Source organism: Clinocottus analis, unplaced genomic scaffold (assembly GCF_023055335.1).
Source record: "Clinocottus analis isolate CAN_PGR_092001 unplaced genomic scaffold, fCliAna1.0.p SCAF_12, whole genome shotgun sequence".
Classification (NCBI taxonomy): Eukaryota; Metazoa; Chordata; class Actinopteri; order Perciformes; family Cottidae; genus Clinocottus; species Clinocottus analis.
In genome coordinates, this window is record NW_027175843.1 from 11697456 (window position 1) to 11720385 (window position 22930).

The 22930-nt window shown below is 38.5% G+C and overlaps 1 protein-coding gene across 2 annotated transcripts; it reads left to right on the forward strand.

Moving 5' to 3' along the window:
* Nucleotides 1-336: 336 nt before the first annotated feature.
* On the forward strand, nt 337-14721 carry grb14 (growth factor receptor-bound protein 14). 2 transcript variants are annotated; one of them, XM_068572365.1, is made up of 13 exons: nt 337-550; nt 6424-6580; nt 8236-8357; nt 8516-8590; nt 8738-8875; nt 9899-10009; nt 10104-10199; nt 10564-10626; nt 11807-11923; nt 12542-12611; nt 12702-12789; nt 13205-13298; nt 13456-14721. In XM_068572365.1, exons 1-13 carry the CDS (start codon nt 488-490, stop codon nt 13600-13602), a joined length of 1341 nt encoding a protein of 446 aa, XP_068428466.1. In that variant the 5' UTR covers nt 337-487; the 3' UTR covers nt 13603-14721. The 2 variants fall into 2 exon arrangements, with proteins under 2 accessions (XP_068428466.1, XP_068428465.1); XM_068572364.1 differs by lacking the exon at nt 337-550 and adding an exon at nt 5986-6093.
* The last annotated feature ends 8209 nt before the right edge of the window (nt 14722-22930 follow it).

The window sequence follows — 22930 nt, forward strand, 5'->3', positions numbered from 1 at the left end:
TGTTTTTTGTTTTTTTTTGTGAAATATATTTTACTTCTGAGACTAAAAGCGAGCTTGTCTGGCTACAAAGTATGAAACAATATGTTACATGGACTTTATCAGCTTATTTTGCTTTTTTTAATGTTATTACCAGACAGAATGTATTACTTTGATCCCAACTATTTTACAGTAGCATTCTAACGGATGAGAAAATCCATATTTTTCTGTTTATTTAAACTGCCTTTCTAAAAAAGAAAAGGAAAACGCTTTTACAATCCCAAGGCCGAAGGAGGAGTTTGTGTTGTAGGGAGGTGGCGTGACTGAGTTTCTCACACTTTCATTGTGAAGGATGTCATGCTAAAAGTTTTTGTATACCTTCCAAAAAGGTTACCATTAAGTGCTGTATACTATATTATTGATCATTGTTACTACTACAATTCGTACATTATTCGTATTTTCAGTTACTATGTACGTATCGCTTAGTTAATTTTGCACCTAAGGCAGAAGCATGAATTTCCATGCGAGAAGAGTCACTTTGCCTGCCATCACACCACTTTGTCTGCAGAAGCGGGTAGGAATCTTACGCGCATCTCTTCTCCGTTGTTCCTCTGTTTTAGTGAAGAGCTGCCTTTTGTTTGTGTTTAACATTTTAGATGGCGCTATCAACATCATGTGAGCACTCTAAAAAGGCTCGCTGTGTGTACAACAAGGGGTCGTCTTCATAAATGTTATATTAACAATCATATATATGTGCTGTTACTTGCTCTAGCTGAACATGCACTGGGATTCACACTGGGTTATTCAAAAATGTTATGTTTAATACGTGCGAAGCATGTTTTTGGAATTAATCTTTCACACGCACTGATGCAACGTGGCATTTAATGGTACAAGGTGGTCTTTTAAAGTAACAATTTACTAATTACATGACCTTTGAAAATATACTGTCATGTAAAATGCATGAATGCTGAACAAAGCAAGCCCACACGTAAAGAGAATATTCCTTTGCAGTGCTTTATTAATAGGTTGTATGTGGAGTAGTGCTTTGCATGACTTTCTAACAACAATATAAATGTTAATTCTTAAACTCCAGTGTGCTCTCCTTTCAAAATTACTCTATTATTCCTTATGGAATCAGAGATTCTAGCCTTCCATATTCGGTCTTGATCTTTTTGTTTACTTTGACATGGGTCTGTCGACCTATATTTCATATATTCGACAGACAGACCTGGAATCTGCCAAGCTTAAACGGGCAATGAAATGTGGACTTCTATTGAACCATAAAGGTAGCATAAGATAAATAGGGTGTTTTATAAAAGGGAACAGCTTCAATGTTCAAATGATGATGATAATAAATGTTTCTTATTCATCAAGCCACCTCAAGTATCTTTTCCATCCTGAGTCAAATGGAAATTCAATCCCAACAAACTCCAAAAGAATATACATTTTGCAGAATCATTTCCAGCAGCTCAGCAGTCGTAGCTACAAGCTTTCCAATGTGTTTATCTGTGTAGCCTGATAACGTTTGTCTGCTGTTGCAATTCATCTGCTCATTGGTGCACACTGGATGCTCTGTAAAGCAAACCGCATCCTGGCTTTGATTTTCTAATTGGTCCATTTCTGTTTCAGCACCCATAGAACCAGTGCTAAGATAATATTCGGGGGCCATGAGCTATAGGCGTAAATAGCACCTGGTTTGGCCATTATAGAGAAATTCCAAAATGAGGATCGAACTGTGAGGACATTTCTTAATGGTTTCTTAGATAGACGATGCTGGAGGCCACCTCTTCACCACCAGTACACGATAGAGCTGCAGCTGTGGGAGTGCAGTTCAAGGTTAAAGCAAAGCGGTCTAATTGCCAAAATGTCTCACACTGTCCTGTCCTTGAGATAAGAAAGTCTAATAGAGGAGTTTATGTTCCACAAGACCATATGTAGTGCTGCATATTCAATGCCTGAATGTATTCTGCTTTATCCAGACGTGTTTTATTTTTATTTTTTTGCTATTCATAAAAGGTTGTTTAATACAGCACGATATGTTCTTTTGTTTTGCCCCCTGCTTCACTCATCACCATATGTTGTGCTGACTATCAAATGTCAAAGGTTGTGTTCGTTTTTAAAACATTTCATTGTTTGTCCACCAGAGGGCAGTGGCAAGTTTATTCTTTTAACTTTAAAGTGTCTGACTACATATAAATCTTAGTCATTATTAGGGCTGCAACAACGAATAGATAAAATCGATAAAAATCGATTTATTAAAAAAGTTGGCAGCAAATGTTATTGATTCGTTGTGTTGTGCGATTATTACGCCGCTCAATAAGTCGCTGAGAAGTTTAAGTATTGAACAAAACAGTTGTGTGGAGCTTCTGCAGCACGCTGTACCTTCTCTTATGTCACTGTTGCGTGTACAATAACTTAGCAGCTAGGCTAACCGTTGTCGTTAGCTCGCTAGCTAGTCGTTCATTCCCCGTGTTTGAGCCGCACTGTTGGGTTTGATAACATCTTTGTTTTAAAATACCGCGGAGGCTTCAAGAGAAGCAACGCATAAACATCTCCTCTGAGGTGCAGAACGCAGACCTGCGTTCAACAGTCCGATATATTGTGGCTTCATGCAGAGGAAGTGTTGCTGGGATTTGTAGTTCGATATCTAATTAACAACCTTTGTTTAGGTAAAGTGCAGTCCTTAAGTTATCCGTTAATACATTGAGTGGTTACTTCTGTAATATCATCTCTTGTTTTGTGTGTGTGTGTGTGTGTGTGTGTGTGTGTGTGTGTGTGTGTGTGTGTGTGTGTGTGTGTGTGTGTGTGTGTGTGTGTGTGTGTGTGTGTGTGTGTGTGTGTTGTGTAGTGGGTCTAAATCAAGGGTGGATGTGCAATAAGGTTTGTCCTTGATGGAGGTTTGCACTTTCCAAGAGCATTTGTAGTTTGTTTGTTTTGTTTTTACGTTCATGTAGGAAAAAAACTATTTGCTAGTTTTTAACTGACTGATGTTAAGTACTTGTTACTTTAATGAATAACTGCTTTCAAACAGTTTCTGGCTACAGCAGAAGACAGTCAATCAGTTTCTGAATTCAGACTGCGGATTTGACTGCCTCTTTGGAGCACATTTTGTAATGTTTCCTCTGCCATTTTTGACAAGGCCAACAATGAAATGAAAATATATTCATATTGAAAGTGTCATCAACGGTAAATTTCACTGTTTCTATCTTTTTGACGAGCTTTAAATTGGAATCCAATGTGTTTATTGCCAGGTACAATGAACATATGAGGAATTTGACTCAGTGAAAGGTACCTTTTCTAATAGACATGGAATACAACAATACAAACATTTTAATAAACATTTAAAATTTTAAAAGTACCTTTTTTAGAATAAAGTTTAAGACCGATATCAAGCACAACCAACCTTGCTAGTACCAAACCAACCAAACATAATAAGTCCCTTGGTGTTTATATCATTCTGATGGTACACAATCCAATCCAAATTTAACTATTTAAGATAATATATATTGCTGTCTAATATATCTCCCCAATGAGGCTTACTTTTTATACCATTGTACATTTAAAAGTGACCTAATTTCATCATGTCTGCAAACAAGACTTTACAACCAACTCGTATTGTTGGTTTGAAAAGCTGAAACCGTGGTCTTTTGCCCTTTTTTTTTTTTTTAAAGTGAGGAACAATAATCTTTACGTAGCTATTGCCACATAAAAGGTGGACTTGGTTGACATGACGTAGGTGTACATGAATGCTTTTCAGGTAAAAGCATGTTTACATTTGGATCAGGGTTACTGGCAGATGAATGCAGCTTTGTATTCACTGATAAAGACGGCAGCAGAGTACACGGCACGCTACTTTGCCTGGCCATTCATTAGAAACTCTTAACAATGATTAACAGTACCTTCCACTCAGTGTTATGAATGAGAAATGATGCATAATGATACAGTAAGTTGTTTGCATAATTACAGTTTGAGGTATGGAATGATACTTATTAAACGTGTTCATTATAAACTGCATTCACAATGTGTTATGGATGGATGCAAATGTGCCTTTTATATGTCATCATTGGACAAATCGCATGTAAAATCCTGCATGTTTTATATACATCCTTTTTTTATTCAACATGAAATGTGTTCTTTGTTTGGAAACAACCAACAACATATTTACATGACTCTGGCATCTGCTACGTTAATTTGTAATTTTAAATTGACCTGCAGAGCGCAGACTTCCAATTTAAAATCCTCACTTTTTAAATGTGTTTGATGCCAAACCATGGGAGGACAATATTGGTGCCTTATGCCAAACACTCACTATCTGACATCAAATAATTTGTGATAATTATGCAAAAAATTAATACTATCACAGTAACCATGGAGACGGCACAGGAAACTGCTCTCCCTGTCTCCGATTGTAAAAGGCTCATATGTGGCTATTGTAGGTGGAAGAGTTTACAAGCTGTGGTTGAGTGAGTAGCTTAATGAGATTAATTTATATTCATTCATTGTGGAATCATGCGTTCTCAACATCCAAACTAAAGTTTACACAACACAACCTCTCAGTTGATCTGTGCTAAGTACTGCAAACATTAAATACATCTGCAATGCTAATGCCCCAAAAAGGTTTCCTCACTCACTGACAAGCCCTACTCTATCCCTGGTGAAATGTGACATCTGAATGATTTGATTTGGGCAACTCTCAGGAAGCCACTTCTTTACAGCAGTTAAACGAGTCCAGATTAGATGCAGTTACGAATAGCAGTTGAGCAAATTCATCCCTTTTCATGATTCGAAGTGAATATGCTTTTGACTGGTTCTCAGCTGTAGTTGTCTTTGATTTGTTTTTTTTTAAAGTGTTTCATATAATCTTCCTGCAGTGTTAACTATATTAAAACACAGGTTCCAGGAGTAATCTGTTTAATGTACTCCCTCGTCTTTGTGAGACATCCACAAGCACATAAATGTGTCTTGTCAGGCTCCAAGTTGGCTGATTAAACACTAAATGGTTTACACTGAGATTACGTCATCGCTGACAGCTCTAATTTACTGATGGCTCCTTGAGGGCTCAAATCTCGGCCCTGCTGGAGAGCGTTCACCTCTTTTTTTCCAAACAAAAGGAAGCAGGCTTGCCCTGCCCAGCTTTGAACTACCAATAGTGCTCATAGAAATAAAACAAAGACAGTCATTTGGTCTTTACTTTGCGCTCCTCCATACCCCTTCTGCACACCCGCCTATGTCAACTTTAGCTGGAGTTGACCCAACTAGCATTACATTTAACCAGCACCTTTGTAATTGCTCTGTGGGCTCTTGCAGGCTGGAGCGCTGCTTGCCATGGGCGTGTGAATGAAAATAGAGATGGGGTTGGAGCCCTGTGACTGTCTCGTGCTCTCAGGCATTTTCAGACATTAAATAGGTAACATTGCTGGCTTAATCGAATTGTTAAAGTAATGGCATTTTGCCATTCAGATTAATATTCCTTATGGCAGGAAACCTCATTTAACACTACGGGAATATTTTGTTTCTTTTGTATGAGATCTATACCCATAACATCTTAAAATGTACTTTTTCACAGTATTTCCTAGTTTATTAAAACTGAAGTGTGACATTAGAGAAGGCTATACGAGACATGCAAGTCTGCTTACTCTCTCTCTCTCTCTCTCTCTCTCCCATTTCCGACTAGTGCCATGTTAAAAGTGATCCCGGAGATGTTATAAGATCTGACCTTGTATGGTGCATTTCTGGAAGGGACTCGAGTTCATGAGCAGATTGATCTCTGGCTTCTTGACACTTATCGGTGGTAAAAGAGTTTGTTCACCCCCAACAATACAGATACAGTATGTGGAGTTGGGACAGCCCTGTGCTAAGAGGCAGTTTTGCCTAATTGCCTCCTTTCAACTCTCTCTCTCTATGCTGCAGTAGAGAGAGAGGGAGGGACGTGGAGGGGGGGGGGGGAGCAAGGGAGAGCGAGAGAGTCTCGGTCCTTCCCAGCTGACACTTGCAGTGCTGTCAGACGTGTGCTTTTGTTTCTTAGACAAGCTCTCTTTTGCAATGCTGTGTACTAAGCCGTACTCAGGCTTCAGATTTTGTACAAACTCCGAACACTGCTTGGCTCCAAACAGGGGGGTAAGTTCTTCTTTCGGATGAATTAATTTAAGTTTTTGGTGTACATTTCATAAGCTCAATTTGTTGTTTACATCCTGGAACATGCTTTGCACATTGTTCTCTACTTTGTAGTACTTTCATCAACAACCATTTTCTAAACGGAGGCTACCTAACTGGTGTTTGATGGTCAACCTAATTTAATTGTCTGATACTTTGCCTCACTTTTTAATACTTTTCATTGCATTACTTCAAGTCAAAAAAACACTCTCTGCTTGTGCTCCTTGAATCTAAAATGTATCCCATCCTGCTGAGAGGTTAAAACAGTTGTTTTTTTCTATGCTTCTGTTTTAGGTAATCAAAGTTTATAGCGAAGATAATACGAGCAGGGCAGTGGAGGTTCCTAGTGACATCACTGCCCGGGACATATGCCAGCTGTTTGTCTTGAAGAACCACTGCGTTGATGACCACAGCTGGACCCTTTTTGAGCACATCTCTTTTCTGGGAATAGGTAAAATTGTGTGTTCTGTATAAATAGTATAATTCTGTGAAAATGTAAAAAACACATGCTAAATGATTATCCTAATCAAATCTCACATGTTATGGGAGTATTAAATATCATGTAGCGTCAGCTCTGTTAAGTGTTGTTGATCAAAATATGCACGAATTTGATAGTATGTACGAGCATGAATGGTAATGTTGTTGGTACAATGGGAGAGGTTTGCTTGATTTGATGGGAGTGGTGGTAGGTGGCTGTAGGCAGGTGACTTGTCATATACAGTATGTGAGTGGAACAGAGCACTGTCTTTTGTTGCATCTTAAACCAATTCAGTGCCTCATTGTGTACAATATGAGGGCAAATGTTGGGACTGTCTTTATAACTGCAAGGCATCAATTATATATCTTCCATGCATATAATATTATCTATTATCCTCTGTTGGTATTGCATTAAAAGAGAGGAAGTGCAATACACTTATGAAGATGATCTTCAATTGGGTATCATTTCTCTCACTTCAATTTACTTCCCTACTAGTATTGTATGCATGCTTCTGTTCTCCGCATGCAAGAAGTTGCTGTGAGGTCTACATTTTTAAGCTACATTACCTGCTGTTGCTAATTTGATCCATTTTAATTTAAAGCACAACCAGCTCTTACAGAGTGTATTGTTTGAAAGCGATGTACCCATGTGAAGGGGGTTTCATTTTATTACAGAAATGGTTTGCATTCAGAACATTGGAAGTAATTATTCACAATAATTAGTTAGTTGCAACCACTTATATAACATGTACTGTAATGCAAGTGTTTGTTAAAGGCATATTACCATTTACATTAAAAAAAATGGTATATGAATGATGTTAAATATAGTTCTTAATAAGCCAACGGGGACAAACACACATCTGTCAATGATATATTGACACTAATCAGCTGGATGACAGTATGACTGCATGCAAGATTTCTCTGCTGCAGTTTCACACTATAGCAAACATTACATAATTCATCCATCTGTTTTATTCCAGTCATCAATGTTTTCTCTGATCAAAGCCAGGTATTGCTTTATTGTAAAAAACATGTATTTATTTTTACTTTTTTAGATAAAGTGACAAATGTCACTTTATCCTTGTTTTTGCTAGTCAGTCAACACAGTCGCTGTTGTATGCCTTGTTTTTACAGTATCAAGGCAATGGATAGTTGATGCTTTTCGCAGACCACGCAAAGTTCTTACCTATAAATGAGTATTAAATCAAACTGTTTACAAAGAAAGGCATACAGTATGCAATTTCCCACAATTGTATTACCAGCCATGTAAATTATGAATAGTTACTTGAACAAATGTTGGAACAAATGTTGTTTAGTAGATTCAATTCATTCTGGGAAATTACTTGTGTTTAAGAAACTGATTCTCTTGAGACCTGTGCGCTCATCCAGAGGCTACACATTGATATAGGGTTGATAATCTAACTGCCTCCAAGTAAAGCAGTTATCTATTTTGTCAAGAAATCATTTCCACCATCTTTGCATTAAGATTACAGCATTCAAACATATATCTTTCACTTTGGATTACCAGTACAACTGATTCCATTCCCTATCACTACTTTTATCCAGAGAAAAATGAAGAAAAAAAACCTGTCATTGATTTTCTTTTTCTTGTCCTCCTGGTCTCACTAGAGAGAACCATTGAAGACCATGAGTCTGTTATGGAGGTGCTGTCAGGCTGGGGAATGGAGACAGACTGTCGGCTGTATTTTAGGAAGAATTACGCTAAATATGAATTCTTCAGGAAACCCCTGGTGAGTTTGTGATGGCGTTATGCTACGAGTATGGTGATGGGTTCATACTTATAATTTTGGCTCAGGGCATTCTCTCTTTGAACCAATCCACTGTATTCTGACTACTGTGTGGGTTGAGGAGACTGAAGAATGTAATGCATGTGTTTTCACATTTGTAGGACTTTTTCCCAGATCACATGGTCTCCATATCCAGTGAAACCAATGGGGTGGTGGATCACTCTAAGCTCATGCAGGTATTAAGGTTCTTTCAGTTTACACTACACTCTCCCTCCCATTGAGTGCCAATTCCGAGGCACTCAAACTCCTGTCTAAATGTGTTCTTGCATTAGGAGTCAACTGCACAGACCCATTATTGACACATATTTCTCTCCCCAACACAGACCTTTCTCAACTCCAGCACATGTCCAGAGATACATGGACACCTCCATGCCAAAGAGCAAAGCAGGAAATCTTGGAAGAAGTTTTATTTTGTCCTGCGGAGGTCGGGGCTTTATTTCTCCAATAAGGGAACTTCCAAGGTCGGTAAAACTAAAAGACTCGGTAGCAGAATACAACATGGGTTATTTAAAACTACTGTGATGCATGCAATCCTATATGGATATGTTTGTGTTGTTGCGTTACATTGGTCTGGAACCCTTGCTTGAATTAAATCCACATTCTGGAGTTCCACTGTAATGTCTACAATAACATTGGAAAGGAGTACTGTTGGTACACTGTGGGGTCAACAGTTTATCCTCTGTATATACCTCACACATGCTTGGAGAGGGCAATGGAACAGGTTGAGCTTGATTTTTCCTTAGGTCAGCTGGCATATCATCCAGGCAATAACAGGATTCGCAAAGCTGCTGACAAGTGAAGCTTATACCTAGGCACTTGACGTGCCAACACAACCATTTCTCAACTGCTTTCATTTCCTACAACAGTAGACCTTTTGTCGTTGGGTGCAGGGAGGCTTTGGTATAGCGCCCACTTTTACTCTAGCAATGTGTCCGAGCACAGATGAATGGTAAACCTGCTAGTCAGTCAACACAGTCGCTAACGGCTGAGGTGTTACTTTAAATAAGGAAGTGGGACAGCTGCGTCACATGAAAGCAGAACAATGGTAATCTTTGTGCCCTGTTTTACTTCTTTGAAATGTGTCTTTGGCACATTGATGGTGCTCGTACCGTCTCAATAAGGCCCCTATAAATGTATTATATTTATTCTGCCGAAAAAAATGCAATAAGTGTGGTTAGATTCAAATATAAGTGGCATTTATCCACTGTTCAGTTTTCAATTTCTCACAGAAGTATGCATGCTTAATGTCCAATTCATTTACAAAAGTAAATGACTGTCACATTAGTGACCACATTATCAAATGAATTGTAGAGGCAACAATGCAATACTGACTAACACAGACTTCACATGCGTCTCCATCACGGAACATATTTACAGACATGTCAAGGAGTTAATTACTAGACCCAAAACTTTGATTTGATGTTGCATGAAAGTTTATATCTTCCCTGTGCTTTTTGTTTTTGATGACTTCCCTTGTTTAACAGGAACCAAGGCATCTCCAGTTCATTGCCGATTTCAGTGACAGTGATGTCTACACAGTGTTGACAGCCAAAAAACTACATGGCGCACCTACAGATTATGGCTTCTGTGTCAAGGTACCAACACTTTCTAGAAATACCACAACTGCACCAAATGAGCAGAAGTAGAGTGTTTATTGAGCTTTTGTCTCCTTGTAACTTCTTTCACCAGTCCACAAAGTGTAGTTCAGCTCGGGACTTGAAGTTGCTGTGTGCGGATGATGAGCAGACCAGGACCTGCTGGATCACAGCCATGCGCTTGTTAAAGGTTGGCTCGCTGATCAGTGACTGGTGATGTCTAAGAGGAGGAATGCTGAGTCAGTGCTAGAATCAGATTTAGCTTTGGGAGGAGGTCAGGAGAAACTACTAAATGATGCTGGATTAGCCCTCGTAGCCCTTATAGAAGCGGCATGTGTTCATTGTCTGCATATCTGATGGATACACTTAAGAGCATTAGTCACTCCCCTGCTGGTCTATAAATATACAGTCAAGCATGAAAGTCTTTATTTGCCCCTTTTCGGTACAACACTAAAACTTATTTGTTAGTTAAAATGTAATAGATATTTTAATATTAGAATTTAATATTAGAATTTAAAATGACTTTTTTCTGACTTTTTTTCTGTCTGTTAAAGTATGGGATGGAACTGTATCAGAACTTCATTCAGCCACACCAGAAACAAAAAGCTTCACCAATGGTAAGCTAAAGGTCTTATTTTATTGTCATGCAACTATCTTGAAAATGCCTTAAAAGCTTATATCCTCACTTTTTAAAAATTGTACTTTGTGGCCAAAGACTAATTTCAATTAATGCAGCTTTAAAGATACGTCTTCATGCGTTTAAAAATATGTTGGGCCAAAATGGCAATGTAGTAATATAATTGCATAGGACAAATGAGGCACCTTCAGAGTGTTAATATGGGTTTTGGCGTCGGTATCTCAGAATAGCCTCAGACTCTACTGGGAGTTTTTTTTGTGGCAGTGAACACAATCTATTTCTGACTTTTAGACATGTTCATGAACTCTTCACTTTCTAAAAATACACAGTGATCAGCTGCTCTCAGATTTAACAACTCGTCACCTCTTCTCTGCTGTCGGGAGGGTCATATTTGCCCAACAGCCTCGCCAAGAGGATTAGCTAGAAAGATACAAAAGTACATGCATCTGCCAAATGCATGGTCAGGCTGCTGATTCTCCTGTGCTTTACTTGACAGGTTTAGCTAAACATGCTACTTTGAGAGAACTGCTTCATATGATCACTGAAAAGTAATAAAAAGCTGTAATGGCATTGATAAATTTAAGTAACATATATGTGTTAATGATGGGTATCTCTACATGAAGCACAGTCTATAAGATGGGTGGGAATGCCTAGATGCTCAAATAAACACTGCTTTAACCATTCATTTACATTCTAAGTTTAGTAGGTGGCAGAAGAACAAATGGGGTAATATTAAAAGCTTCTTGATAATCCTGATAAGAATTTTCTTGTGTGTGTGTGCGCAGTGAGCCACTCACTATATGGCAGCTTAAAGGACTAAAATGTGCCTATGTGTCATTCTTTTCAAAGCCACCTTAATCCCTTTTTCAATGGAGTTTTCGGCCTGCATCATCTAGAAATAGTAAAGATGGAGTCTCGTTACTCGGCCACCAGATGGCAATACAATACCATGATACAGCAAAAGTCAGACTACTCCCCTGCCACGATATACAAAGGAAATCAACCTCAAAAAGAACAATGTTCGAGCATTTTGTAGAAATACAATGAATATCTTCATACAGTATTTTGTCATGAGAAAATAAAGCAAAATAAACTGGGAAATAAATTAAAGAAAAATAAGTCAGTTTGTATGAAAATAACATTTCGATGTATAATTTCAGAGAAGCATCTCAGAGAATTCACTGGTGGCGATGGACTTTTCTGGCCAAAAGAGTCGGGTTATTGAGAACCCATCTGAGGCGCTGTCTGTGGCTGTAGAGGAAGGCCTGTCATGGAGGGTAAGTCAGGGCATCACCTCGTGAAAAAAAATCTACTTTTTGACGTATAAACATAAAAAATGTGTGTCGAGGAACACATTATTCAAACGTCATCATTCAAGATACTTTTGTCGTATGCACAGTTCACAAACGGTTACTCCGTACAATGAAAAACATACTTTGCTATGTTCTCTTTCCACACTTAGAATTACAATAACTTAAAGCTGAGGATAAAAAGTGTGTGTGTGTGTGTGTGTGTGTGTGTGTGTGTGTGTGTGTGTGTGTGTGTGTGTGTGTGTGTGTGTGTGTGTGTGTGTGTGTGTGTGTGTGTGTGTGTGTGTGTGTGTGTGTGTGTGTGTGTGTGTAAACAATTTACCTATAGGAACCATGTAGCAAAGTATGAATGGAGAAGATAGTGTATATAAAAAATGCTCTGACAAACATAAAATCTGTTAATGTCCATTATAAGAATTTGTTTATTTAGTATGTTTTAATATTCAACAGTATATTCAGGAATATAGTGGCTTAAAACATCAAAATGAAGCTTAAGTCAACAGTTGTAAACACCTCATAAATTGTGATTATAGTACTTTACATTACTCCAACTGATATTGTGACTGTAACTCATTTCTCTTGTAGAGGAAGAGCTGCCACCGTCTAAGCAGCCATGGCAGCCCCTCCACATCACAGAGCTTGGTGTCAAACATAGGTCTGTGCGACACTTCTTCTATTTGGATTTGCTCCCTGTGCATGAGTGAAATGGAGAATTTGCAAGATATTGTTTCTCTTTGTGCTTCAGCCCTCCACTTGGCTCAGTCCTGGTTTTACGGCAAACTGTCTCGGGACGAGGCTCAGCGTCTAATCACTCAACAGGGTCTTATCGATGGGTAAGCACTTATTGTGTTTTTTTGTTTTTGCATTATGTCATTAAAAGACATTAGGTTTATTGCTAGTAGGATATACTTTTGGGATTACAGCATTTGCTTGAGGTATTTTGCGATATCCCCTTTTCTAAAAGGACAAGGCAGGTAGTTCTGTTAATATCTGGTTATTTCCATGTAAAATGCATTTAATTAGTCGCATTTTTAGTTGACAACGCATTTGTGCAATTGTGTGGTTACAAAATGCATGAATTGTAGAGAGTATTTTAAGAAGACTTGAGGAACGTTTGAATTCTATTTTTACAACATCTGAATGTATGTTTACAGCAATGTTCTCTAGTAGGCCATACTAGACTGGACTTCAAGAGAATATATGTAATATATATTTATAGAAGAAATCTTTTAACTCTTTTAAATTCAGAGTATTTCTTCTGAGAGACAGCCAAAGCAACCCGAAGACATTTGTACTGTCGCTGTGCCACATTCAGAAAATCAAACACTTTCAGATCTTACCTGTGAGTACAACCAACTGTTTGGACATGCAATGTTGTTTTTATTCTTGCAAAAACGCCATCCACCTTTTGAGTCGGACATTTAGTAAGTCATCTATCTCTTGTGCATGATTCCTTCGTGTGTGGGTGTGCACGTATCTCTGTGCATACTCCACTGCAGGTAGAGGACGAGGGGGAAGTATTCTACAGTTTGGATGACTGTCACACACGCTTCTCTGACTTGATCCAGTTGGTGGAGTTTTACCAGCTAAACCGAGGGGTGTTGCCCTGCAAGCTCAAGCACCACTGTTCCCGGATCACCCTGTGAACGAGGGACCCAGGAGACTCCAGAGGGCCCACATGCACCTTAACTCCAGGGCCCTTCTGGACATGCACTCAGTGTTCTTGTGCCTTGAAGACGAAACACACAAAGCAGCCATGCTAACTGAAACCACTGTTATCATGCACAATCTTCTCTGTTCATACTTTGCTACGTGGTTCCTCCTTATTTTTATATTTCAGATGAAGTTGAATTTGACAATAGACTGTATGATAACTGACTACATGTGCTGAACATGAAGCAGTTGTGTCTGTTCGGCCCATGTGTGGTCGTATACATGCATTGTGCAAAGTCCGAACATGACTTATTGTGTAGTGTAGAGCTGAACATGTACTGCAAACATCTTTTTATTCTAACATCTTTACACCAGTAGAAGAAAGTAGTATTACTCCCTTACATATAGTCGATTGCATTTGAGTTTTCACTGAAAAAAATGTTAATCTAATTTGAAACGATATCATTTTGGGAATTGTAGTACACAACGCCTCATGTTAAATTTGAGTAAAACCAATCTATCTTACTTTACATTGTCATTGTATTTCTAAGCATTCAGGTATTTTTTTTAAACTTCTTTTTAAGAAAATGATTGTCATGTTCTATTTGAGAGCTTAAATGACCTATCAGGGAGTCACTGCATGCCCTGTAGTCTGGACTGAGACTGCTGGAGAGATAATGTACGGGCGGCTATAAATGCCACACAGCCTGCACTGTACATTAATTTTAAATGATTGTGATTAAATGAAATGTTTCCATTACATGAAAGAAGTTGTGCGCTTGCTAGCAGTGAAATATGCTTCACCAATTTTAGATATTAGTCATTAAGATGCAAATCCGAAATACTGTGTGACTGATTTTGATCATATCTGAATTCAGTGATATTGAAATTCAGGTATTATATTTTACAAAGATTCAGGTACAGTTTTCCACTGTGGATAAATATTGTTTCAGATATTTTTTTTTTGTTTTCAATAAGCCAATGACGCATCAGCTTTTAACAACAAGGCCTTTTTAATCGGTGACATAATTGAAATGACCATCTTTTTTTCTGTGAAGTTAGTTTTTTTGTTTTTTTATTAAGCTGGACAACAAGTGCATTGATCAATAAATGTCATGGACTGCATAGTTTTATATAAACAAAGTGTTTGTAAGATGTATGATTTGCGTGATTTATTGTCACATTTAACGATAAGCTAGGTAAACACACGTTAGTTAAAGCCACATTACAAGAGATTTAAATGTTTAAAAGCTGCAAGCGATTTCTGTAGTTCAATACGTGTATATCTGAGACAGTGGGGAGCAATCCATTACGATCTCTTTATTCTATAAAATAGTATTCCTCTTAATCTTTGTACGATAATTAGGTTAGGACATATTTATAATGATGGAAACTAAATCTCACTATGAAACGTTGATTTTTACTAAATTAAACTAGCACATAGTTCAATTTAGTAGCACTATAGAGCATATGTATGAGTACCATTAGCCTAATATTGTCAAGTATGGTTTACTGAATTTTGTGGGCAGCATGTGTATCCAGGTACATACGCCACATAATCATTTCTTTAACCACTAGATGGTAGTACTCGTCCAGGTTTATGTTTATAATAAGTGTCTTATGCAATTCAAATGGCATAATACACATAAAATGTGTCGTAGATGCAATTTAAGTTCATATCGACTTAAAGTTGTGCAACTAAGTCTTTACTGGTACTGAGCATCTAACATCTATTTAAATGCTGGAACTACACAAAGAAAGATGTATATATTGCAATAAGTTGGTTTTATTTACAATGACACCAATAACAAGCCCTCGGTGCTTGTCTATTAATAGTTAATGTAATATTACTGGTGCAAGGAGTGACTTGAAGGTAAACTTATTTTGTATTTATATGGGCTTCATCGATTATGAAAAAACCCCAAAGAATATGATTGTTCCCTCCACAACAGTAAATGTCTTGTCTTGAACATTTGTGTTAAACAATCTTCTCTGTTGTGATACAAACACATTGCCCCTATACCTCCTCCCCTCCTCTACTTCAATAGCGCATTTTGAAACGGTGCTAACATCCAGGGGAGATGTGCGCACACAGAGAAGTCTTAAATGCACCCCTGCTTCCGAGGTCTTGTGCTAAATGTTGTTTTGGATGTATTCCTGCCATTGATCGGAGTCTGGCTGCAGGGGTAGAGATGGCAGCTGGGAGAGACTGTGCTCCCTTTAATGAATTCATCCAGCTCGATCCAGCCCAAACGGCCTGTGGATACAGCATTTCTCCCAGCAAATAAACACCCTCTCTGGCCTTCATGGACAACCACCACTGTTCATAACACTCCTCACCACTACTCTGGATTTACTCTTGCCTGCGCTCTCGTTCTTACGACTTTAGATTTTCCACCTCAGAGTTGTCAACTTCACTCTGTTCTAAAATGCCCCTCTTGTTTTCTCTGAGTCTGTATTCAATTATCTAGCTAGGCTGTCTTTGACTAATTACTGTATCTCTAATAAAGTGAAGCCCTGACTCTTTGCTCTGCGCTTGAGCCTCAAAGGTGCGTTATTTGGGCTGGGGTGTGCGTCTAGGCAGAGTGTCTGAAGAAATGAGGCTAAGTTTGTCTATGGGATGAGCTATAAGGTTGGAGGCTTTGACTGTTCCTTTGTAAAGGGCTCTCCCATCAGGAGTATTCAAAGCCAAAAGCAAATCCAACCACTCTTTACTGTAGCCACAGTGGTGACAGAAGAGTGGAGCAAAGATTATTGCAGGTCGAGAAGAAAAAAAGTCTTAAATACGTGAATGTTTCCTTATCGCACGTGGTGTTAAACTATATTGAATCATAGATTACTTATGATGGTCTACATTGCTACATTGCACAGTTGTACTGTAACCATTTATAACCATTGGTCGCTGGTCACACAAACTAGAACAAGCATCTTGTCTTAATAGATCATGGAACAGAAGGGGAAGTCAGGCAGGTATAGTGCAGTTAATATGAAATAATTGAAGATAAAATGAGAGCGTTATAAGTATTGGTTACATTAATATTTTAAATGCCATATATGTTGCTTAAAATGATGACTTGAAAAAAAACACTTCATGATAAATAACAAATACATGCAATTGCACATTGCTTGATATTCAAGATTTTCTCAAATTTTCATTTGTCCACTTACTGGAACAAGGATCTTTAGGGCTGAAACCTCTGTCATATGCAGTTAAAAGTACTTCCATGCATTATACCCGAGTGTACATTTTACGCAGATGGTAGAGTTTTACACAACAGCAACAATAATTATACATGTCTTGTAAACAGCGACCACACAATTAATGCCTTTTCACACACTGCTTTTCCGAGACTGTGGTTGTGCCGTAGTGTGTGAAGGGGAATATTCTTGGTGTATTGAGCATCTTTGGTAATGTATTATGTCTCAGATAATTGCCCAGACGGCGGTTGCTCCATAAATCGCCTTTCTAACCTCTTTTATATATATATATATATATATATATATATATATATATATATTTTTTTTTTTCTGGGGTCTTGGAACTGGCAATCGGTAAGTGCCAAGCTTTGTTAATTACAAGGATAACACATAAGCTTGTCAAATAATGGATGTGGTTTGCAATTTTAAGTTTTAATAATCAATTACTGGCAGTAATTCTCTGTGGAGTCACAGGATAGTCATTAAATCTCAAAAGGCGAGACGCACGCAATGCTTCCAAAGCCCTATTTTTAAATACATAAGGGAACAGGGTCTGCTTCAATCCGGTGCATTTCGTTGCCTTGTTACAATGTAAAGTAGCTCAATTACACCTCGACAGAGCCGCTTGTAAAATAACTGTTAGAGACAGTGAGTGATGAATGATCATATTAACGCCTATTCCTACAGGAACTGAGCCAACAAGGACAAGAGTGGAAAGATGCTCTGTTGCAATAATACTGCAGATCAGCTTGTTTTTTTTCTTTAATATGAGTTACTGCTTTTATTATGTCGAAGCCAGAAGTTTAAGCAATCCTGTATGAACTCGCATAAAGCGTACACATACGGCTGCTGTTGTTGAGCCTGAAACACCTCTGTAACTGGCCTCTTTGATCTTGGCAAACAGGTAGATGTAGTGGTATAGAATCAGTGTGCTCTTTTTTTCTTCCTCCCATACAGCAGGGTTCCTGTTATTGTATTTTACGTGTCCACCTTCAAAGCTGAAACATTGCAGAGGTTCTTCTTGACCTTGAGAAATTAACATGGGAGGACTGGCTTTGCTCCGAGGGAGCCCTATAGAGGCCACGTCCCCTCCTAATCCCCAGTTGAAAGGCATACCTCTACCGCTCAGACGAAATAGTAACATCCAGCCAGCCAAGTGTTTACACCATATCAGACCATATAAAGACAGACAACATTTCACTTCTTTTAGGTTATTTAATACGGACATTTTCTTTTAATTGTGTGTCACCTTGCGTGTGTGTGTGTGTGTGTGTGTGTGTGTGTGTGTGTGTGTGTGTGTGTGTCACATCAGACAGAGAGAGGGGAGAGATGGAGAGAAAGAGGATCAGCCCTGCACAGATGAACAAACAGTGAATCTGAAGTGCAGCACCCTGTGTGGCTTCCCACCAACTGAACAACATTAAGGCAGTCCTCCATGTAAAACCTGCTCACTTCTCCCACAAACACTCGAGTTTGGCGAACGGGCAGCGGCTCAGCGGGGAGGAGCTCTCACTGGAAGGCCGACGGTGAGCTATGGACAGCAGGGAGACATAAACCACAGCGTCTGGTGGTGATAGACTGATGTTTTAGGTGATCAAAAGGATGGATAAGAAAAGGAAAACAACAGGGGGAGCACCGGGAGGGGGTCTTGAAGAGGAAAACATTTTAGACTTTGAAGGTAGAAAGTACAAGAAAAGCAAAGTAAAGCTGAGATGTTTGACAGTGCGGCACTAGGGGTGAATATTATCGTATTGTAAAAGTAGACCCAAACTCTCAGATTCACTTTCCTGTGATCGCTATCATTCACACACCATAACATGTCTTTGGGAGAAGAAACTCAAAAACACTGTACAATATATTAAAAAAAGTTTTAAAAAAGTCAGCTTTAATGTCAATTCTTCAACAGGTGCAAACATACAGAAGATTTGAAAATATGTTCATAATAAACAGATAATAATAAAGTGCAAATAGGTAAAAAAATAAAAATAAAGAAAAAATAAAGAAAAAAACATATTGACATCATATATACTAAGAAAACAGTACACAATACTGTACATCATAAGGCAATTAGCTTCAAGGTTGCAGGTCAGAGATTAGGATGACATATTGCCCTTTGCCCTTTTTTTTTGCAGTAAAATCAAAGTGTTCACAGCGGCGCTCTGGATACACGTATACATGCGGGCATGTGCAAAAGAACATTTATACGGATCAATTTACAATTCTGCCCACTTTTCTTCCCTCTCATTTACATGGTGTGCGAGCGACTCCTGAACAGGCTAGTAAGTCTTGTGGAAGAATTAGGAAATGGTCCATTTCTGAGTACACAGTAGAATAGAAGCAGAGCAGCATATGCTGGGATTTGAATGGTCAATCGATGAATAACCCAAAGCAGTGTTTTTCGGTGCAGATTGGCAGGCATTGTGCTGTGGTATCTGTGTGTGTGTGTATGCAAGAGAGAGGGGATTCATCCTTCCCCAAAGTATTACGCAGTCGTCAAAAATATTTGCGATGCCAGGAGGTATTTTGAATTTTTCTTTTTTTAAATTCAATACCGTGCTGACCTTTTGCTGAGCATTTGAAAAGAGATTCACTCTGCGTCTAATCTGGCTCAGAGTCAGGGTCCATGTTACTGTACCATGCAGTCGATTATACATTATGTTAATCTATTCCGCTTGTACATCCACTTTGATTCCAATATTAAAATCTTTTGTTTAGGTTGTGTACTACAAATTTAACAAAACTAGAAGCAAAACATTTAATTGATACAAACACTAAGAAACGGACAGTTGCCTGTGTAATTTTCAATTTGATTCAGAAGTATTTATTCATAATTCATGTGAATATAATTTAATCCCATAAAATTACTTAATATGCATGTACAACTTTATTGTTTTTTTATTTTACATTTATCTTTATAATTATTGCAAATCATTTAATTTCTGGTCACTAAATTCTGACTAATGAGCTGATGAGAAATTGGCTTTTTGCCACAAGAGGGCAGAAAGAGTCCAAACACACACAACCTAATACATGTTTAATTTCATACACTGTTTTCCTACAGATTTTCTACTAAGAGGCTAAACTGTTTTAAGAATGTGCCGTTGTTGTCAGACAGCTGCCAGAGTTACTCAGTATTTACTTAAGGCTTTTTACATTTTGTGGTCCTTATGGTGATGAAGAAGATGCATTTAGAGCTAAGCAAATTGAAGCAATTAAAGTGTTGTTGAATAAAAGATGTATATAGCTCACATATTACACATTATTACAAAGGATTGACAGGAAAAAAAGTATTGCACAATGGTTAAAATCAAGCTAAAATTTCAAGAAATCGGAAATAAAGAATCTAGAATAGTTTAGCTTTCAATCAGAAACAGTGAGAGGACACACTTGTCCCTGATCAATGCAGGAAATAAGTATTTTGTATAATAACAAGTAGTACAGCAGCACAATAGAAACAAAAAGAGGAGGTAGTACATGTTTTAAGATAACATTTTGAAAGTATAAGAATGATAAAACTCCAAAATATGAGCCATTCCATGCAACCAGTTATAGGCCACAGGGTTGTCTTCTCTCTGCAGAGCCGAGGCTTTGCTGACTTCTCAGCTCTCTAATGCTGATCGATGTTTGTTGGGGTGGATACTGTCCCGTAAATTCCACCGCAACGTGGAGGAATAAAAGTAGCACACATAAATTACACAAGCCCCACCTGCTGGCTGCATGAAAAAGGGTGCTTTTAGTGGTAATGAGTAATTTACTGTAGAAATCAATATCATTCTGGATTAATGATTGACATAATGTTGCTGCTGTTATTTATCATTATTCTACAATTTACGGTCAGGGCCGATAACACATCCAAAATGGTGTTTTAAATGTGCTTGGCTGGCCGCCGTGTGGATATACTGTAGCTTATCTTTTCATAGAGGCCACATCTCTCTCTAGCTGCAATGGGAAGTGGCCTGAGTGTGGGAACACAACCATGCGCATGCCCAAGCCTTTGGCAATGAAGGCGGAAGGAACACATTTGATGCAGAGAGGTTTTGATTGGCTATTTGCCAGGTGCTGCTGTCATAGTGTGGTAGTTGGCAGAAGTTAGTGTTTCTTTTAAAGAAGATAGTCACTATGAACAATGTAGATTATGTTCTAATCTACAGCACAAATATATGTTTATTCCTTATCAAACACCTCAGAGCTCCCCAGCAATGGAATAGTGTTATAAACCAAACCACTGGTGTGTCAAGAGAAAGTCGTTGCAAAATGTTGTTTTTGCTTCCTGAGTTACTTCCTTTGGAAGAGATGCCTGAACAAGAATACTTTCTGAAAGGATTACCAAACACAGAAGCATTTTCAAAATGCGGTAACATTTTGTTCATGAGTTTACAGCCTACATGATGTCATGGATTCAAGCCAAAACTAGTAAATAGGCTAAACATGCTTTGCACACATATCACCACGGTTTTATATTGTCAAGGCCACTCACACAATGCAACACCTCTGCCTCACTATAGCATCTACCCTCTACCCCCCCTCTCCTCCACCTTCTCTCTCTCTCTCTCTCTCTCTCTCTCTCTCTCTCTCTCTCTCTCTCTCTCTCTCTCTCTCTCTCTCTCTCTCTGACCTGACACCTCGGTTTGGCATCTTTTCAGTGCTGTCCTGGTATCCAAGAAGGGGAGATTTCCTGCTTTAATCTATGTTCTCACGAAGGGCACTGAATCAAATTTGTCCAAAAGGTCCATTTAGCTCCACAAACAGACATGAAGACCGGCTCTCTGCCCGCAACCTGTTGTGGCTCCGGCTGGAGCTGTGTCATTTACGGCAGAAAATCCTGTCTCATGCGCTAGTTTTCAATTTGAATAATGAATACTGCTTGACATTGTTTAAAATATATTTTAGTGACAATTGCAAGTGACATAATTTCAAAAGATTTGAGACCTCAGACAACCCTCCTGTTGAGGCTTCCGGGGGTCGCACACTGTCTTCTTCTCGGTGTAGTGCATCTATGCACTTTTACGCAGTTTCTTGCTTACTCTAAAAACATATTGACACAACCATGCAAGCGCCAACAAGTGTCCCACAAACCCCACATTCCTGCTGAAGCTCATGTAGATATGTTGCAGGGCACATGGCATGCCTCTTAAAAGTGTTTGCCTCTTTAATCAGGTGTGTGTTGAGTTTACACAACATGTACGTCTCCCAAACAAGACCAAGCTCCAAAACAACAGGACTAATATATATTCTATGGCTATTGCAAGGAAGAAGAAAGCCTGAAATGTGCAGTGAAGTGAAACATAAAAGGTTCAAGAAAGGATCTGACACTGTCATTCATTCAGCAGAAATAAAAACACATTTAACAGGAACTTTCCTTGCCGACGTTATTATCTGCAATGAAATCTAGGAATATACAGTGCTAAGCGGGCCCACCCAAACCAATCAGTATTGGTTGCCTTTTTTTTTAAAACATAAAACAATACATCTTTTTAAAATTAGAGATAAAAGACAATATTAATATGATTGCAAAGATGGTGTTAAATAAAAATATACTGTTGAAATTACCAATTGTCCCTCCACAGTCCCCCCTACCTCTTTATCATCGCCCGCAGGCTCGCTTTTCCCTCAGATAGAGGTCCCGTATGAGATATAGCTCGTCCTTCAACTCAAATTTACAGCACAGCACACAGACTCATTACATTCATCAACAAACCGCTGTGCATACACATTCCAGCACTGATCTGATAGACAGCAGTGGTACCTTATACAGTAACTGTGTGCAAACTCCATTTCATCTTACAAAAAATAGAAGAAGAAAAAATATGAGGATTTTTGAACGATATAATACACAAAAAATGTTTTGAGAGCATGCTATTTGTTTACTTAGCGCTTCCTTTCAGGCTGAGGTTGAATGAAGGCCAACGTCAATCATACCTCTGGACCTCAGTTGTGTGCTACTAACTGCAGTCTTTGCCCCTTATTATAACACAAGTTAATTGAATCCCAGTCTAGAGCCGTCCAGATGCGTCTGTGTGTATAAAGGTACAAAAGTGATGGAGCCGGTGTAGCAATATTTGCACTTAGAGTATTTCGACTACATATCAGTTTGCTCTGGTCAGACATTTCAGAGAATAGTTC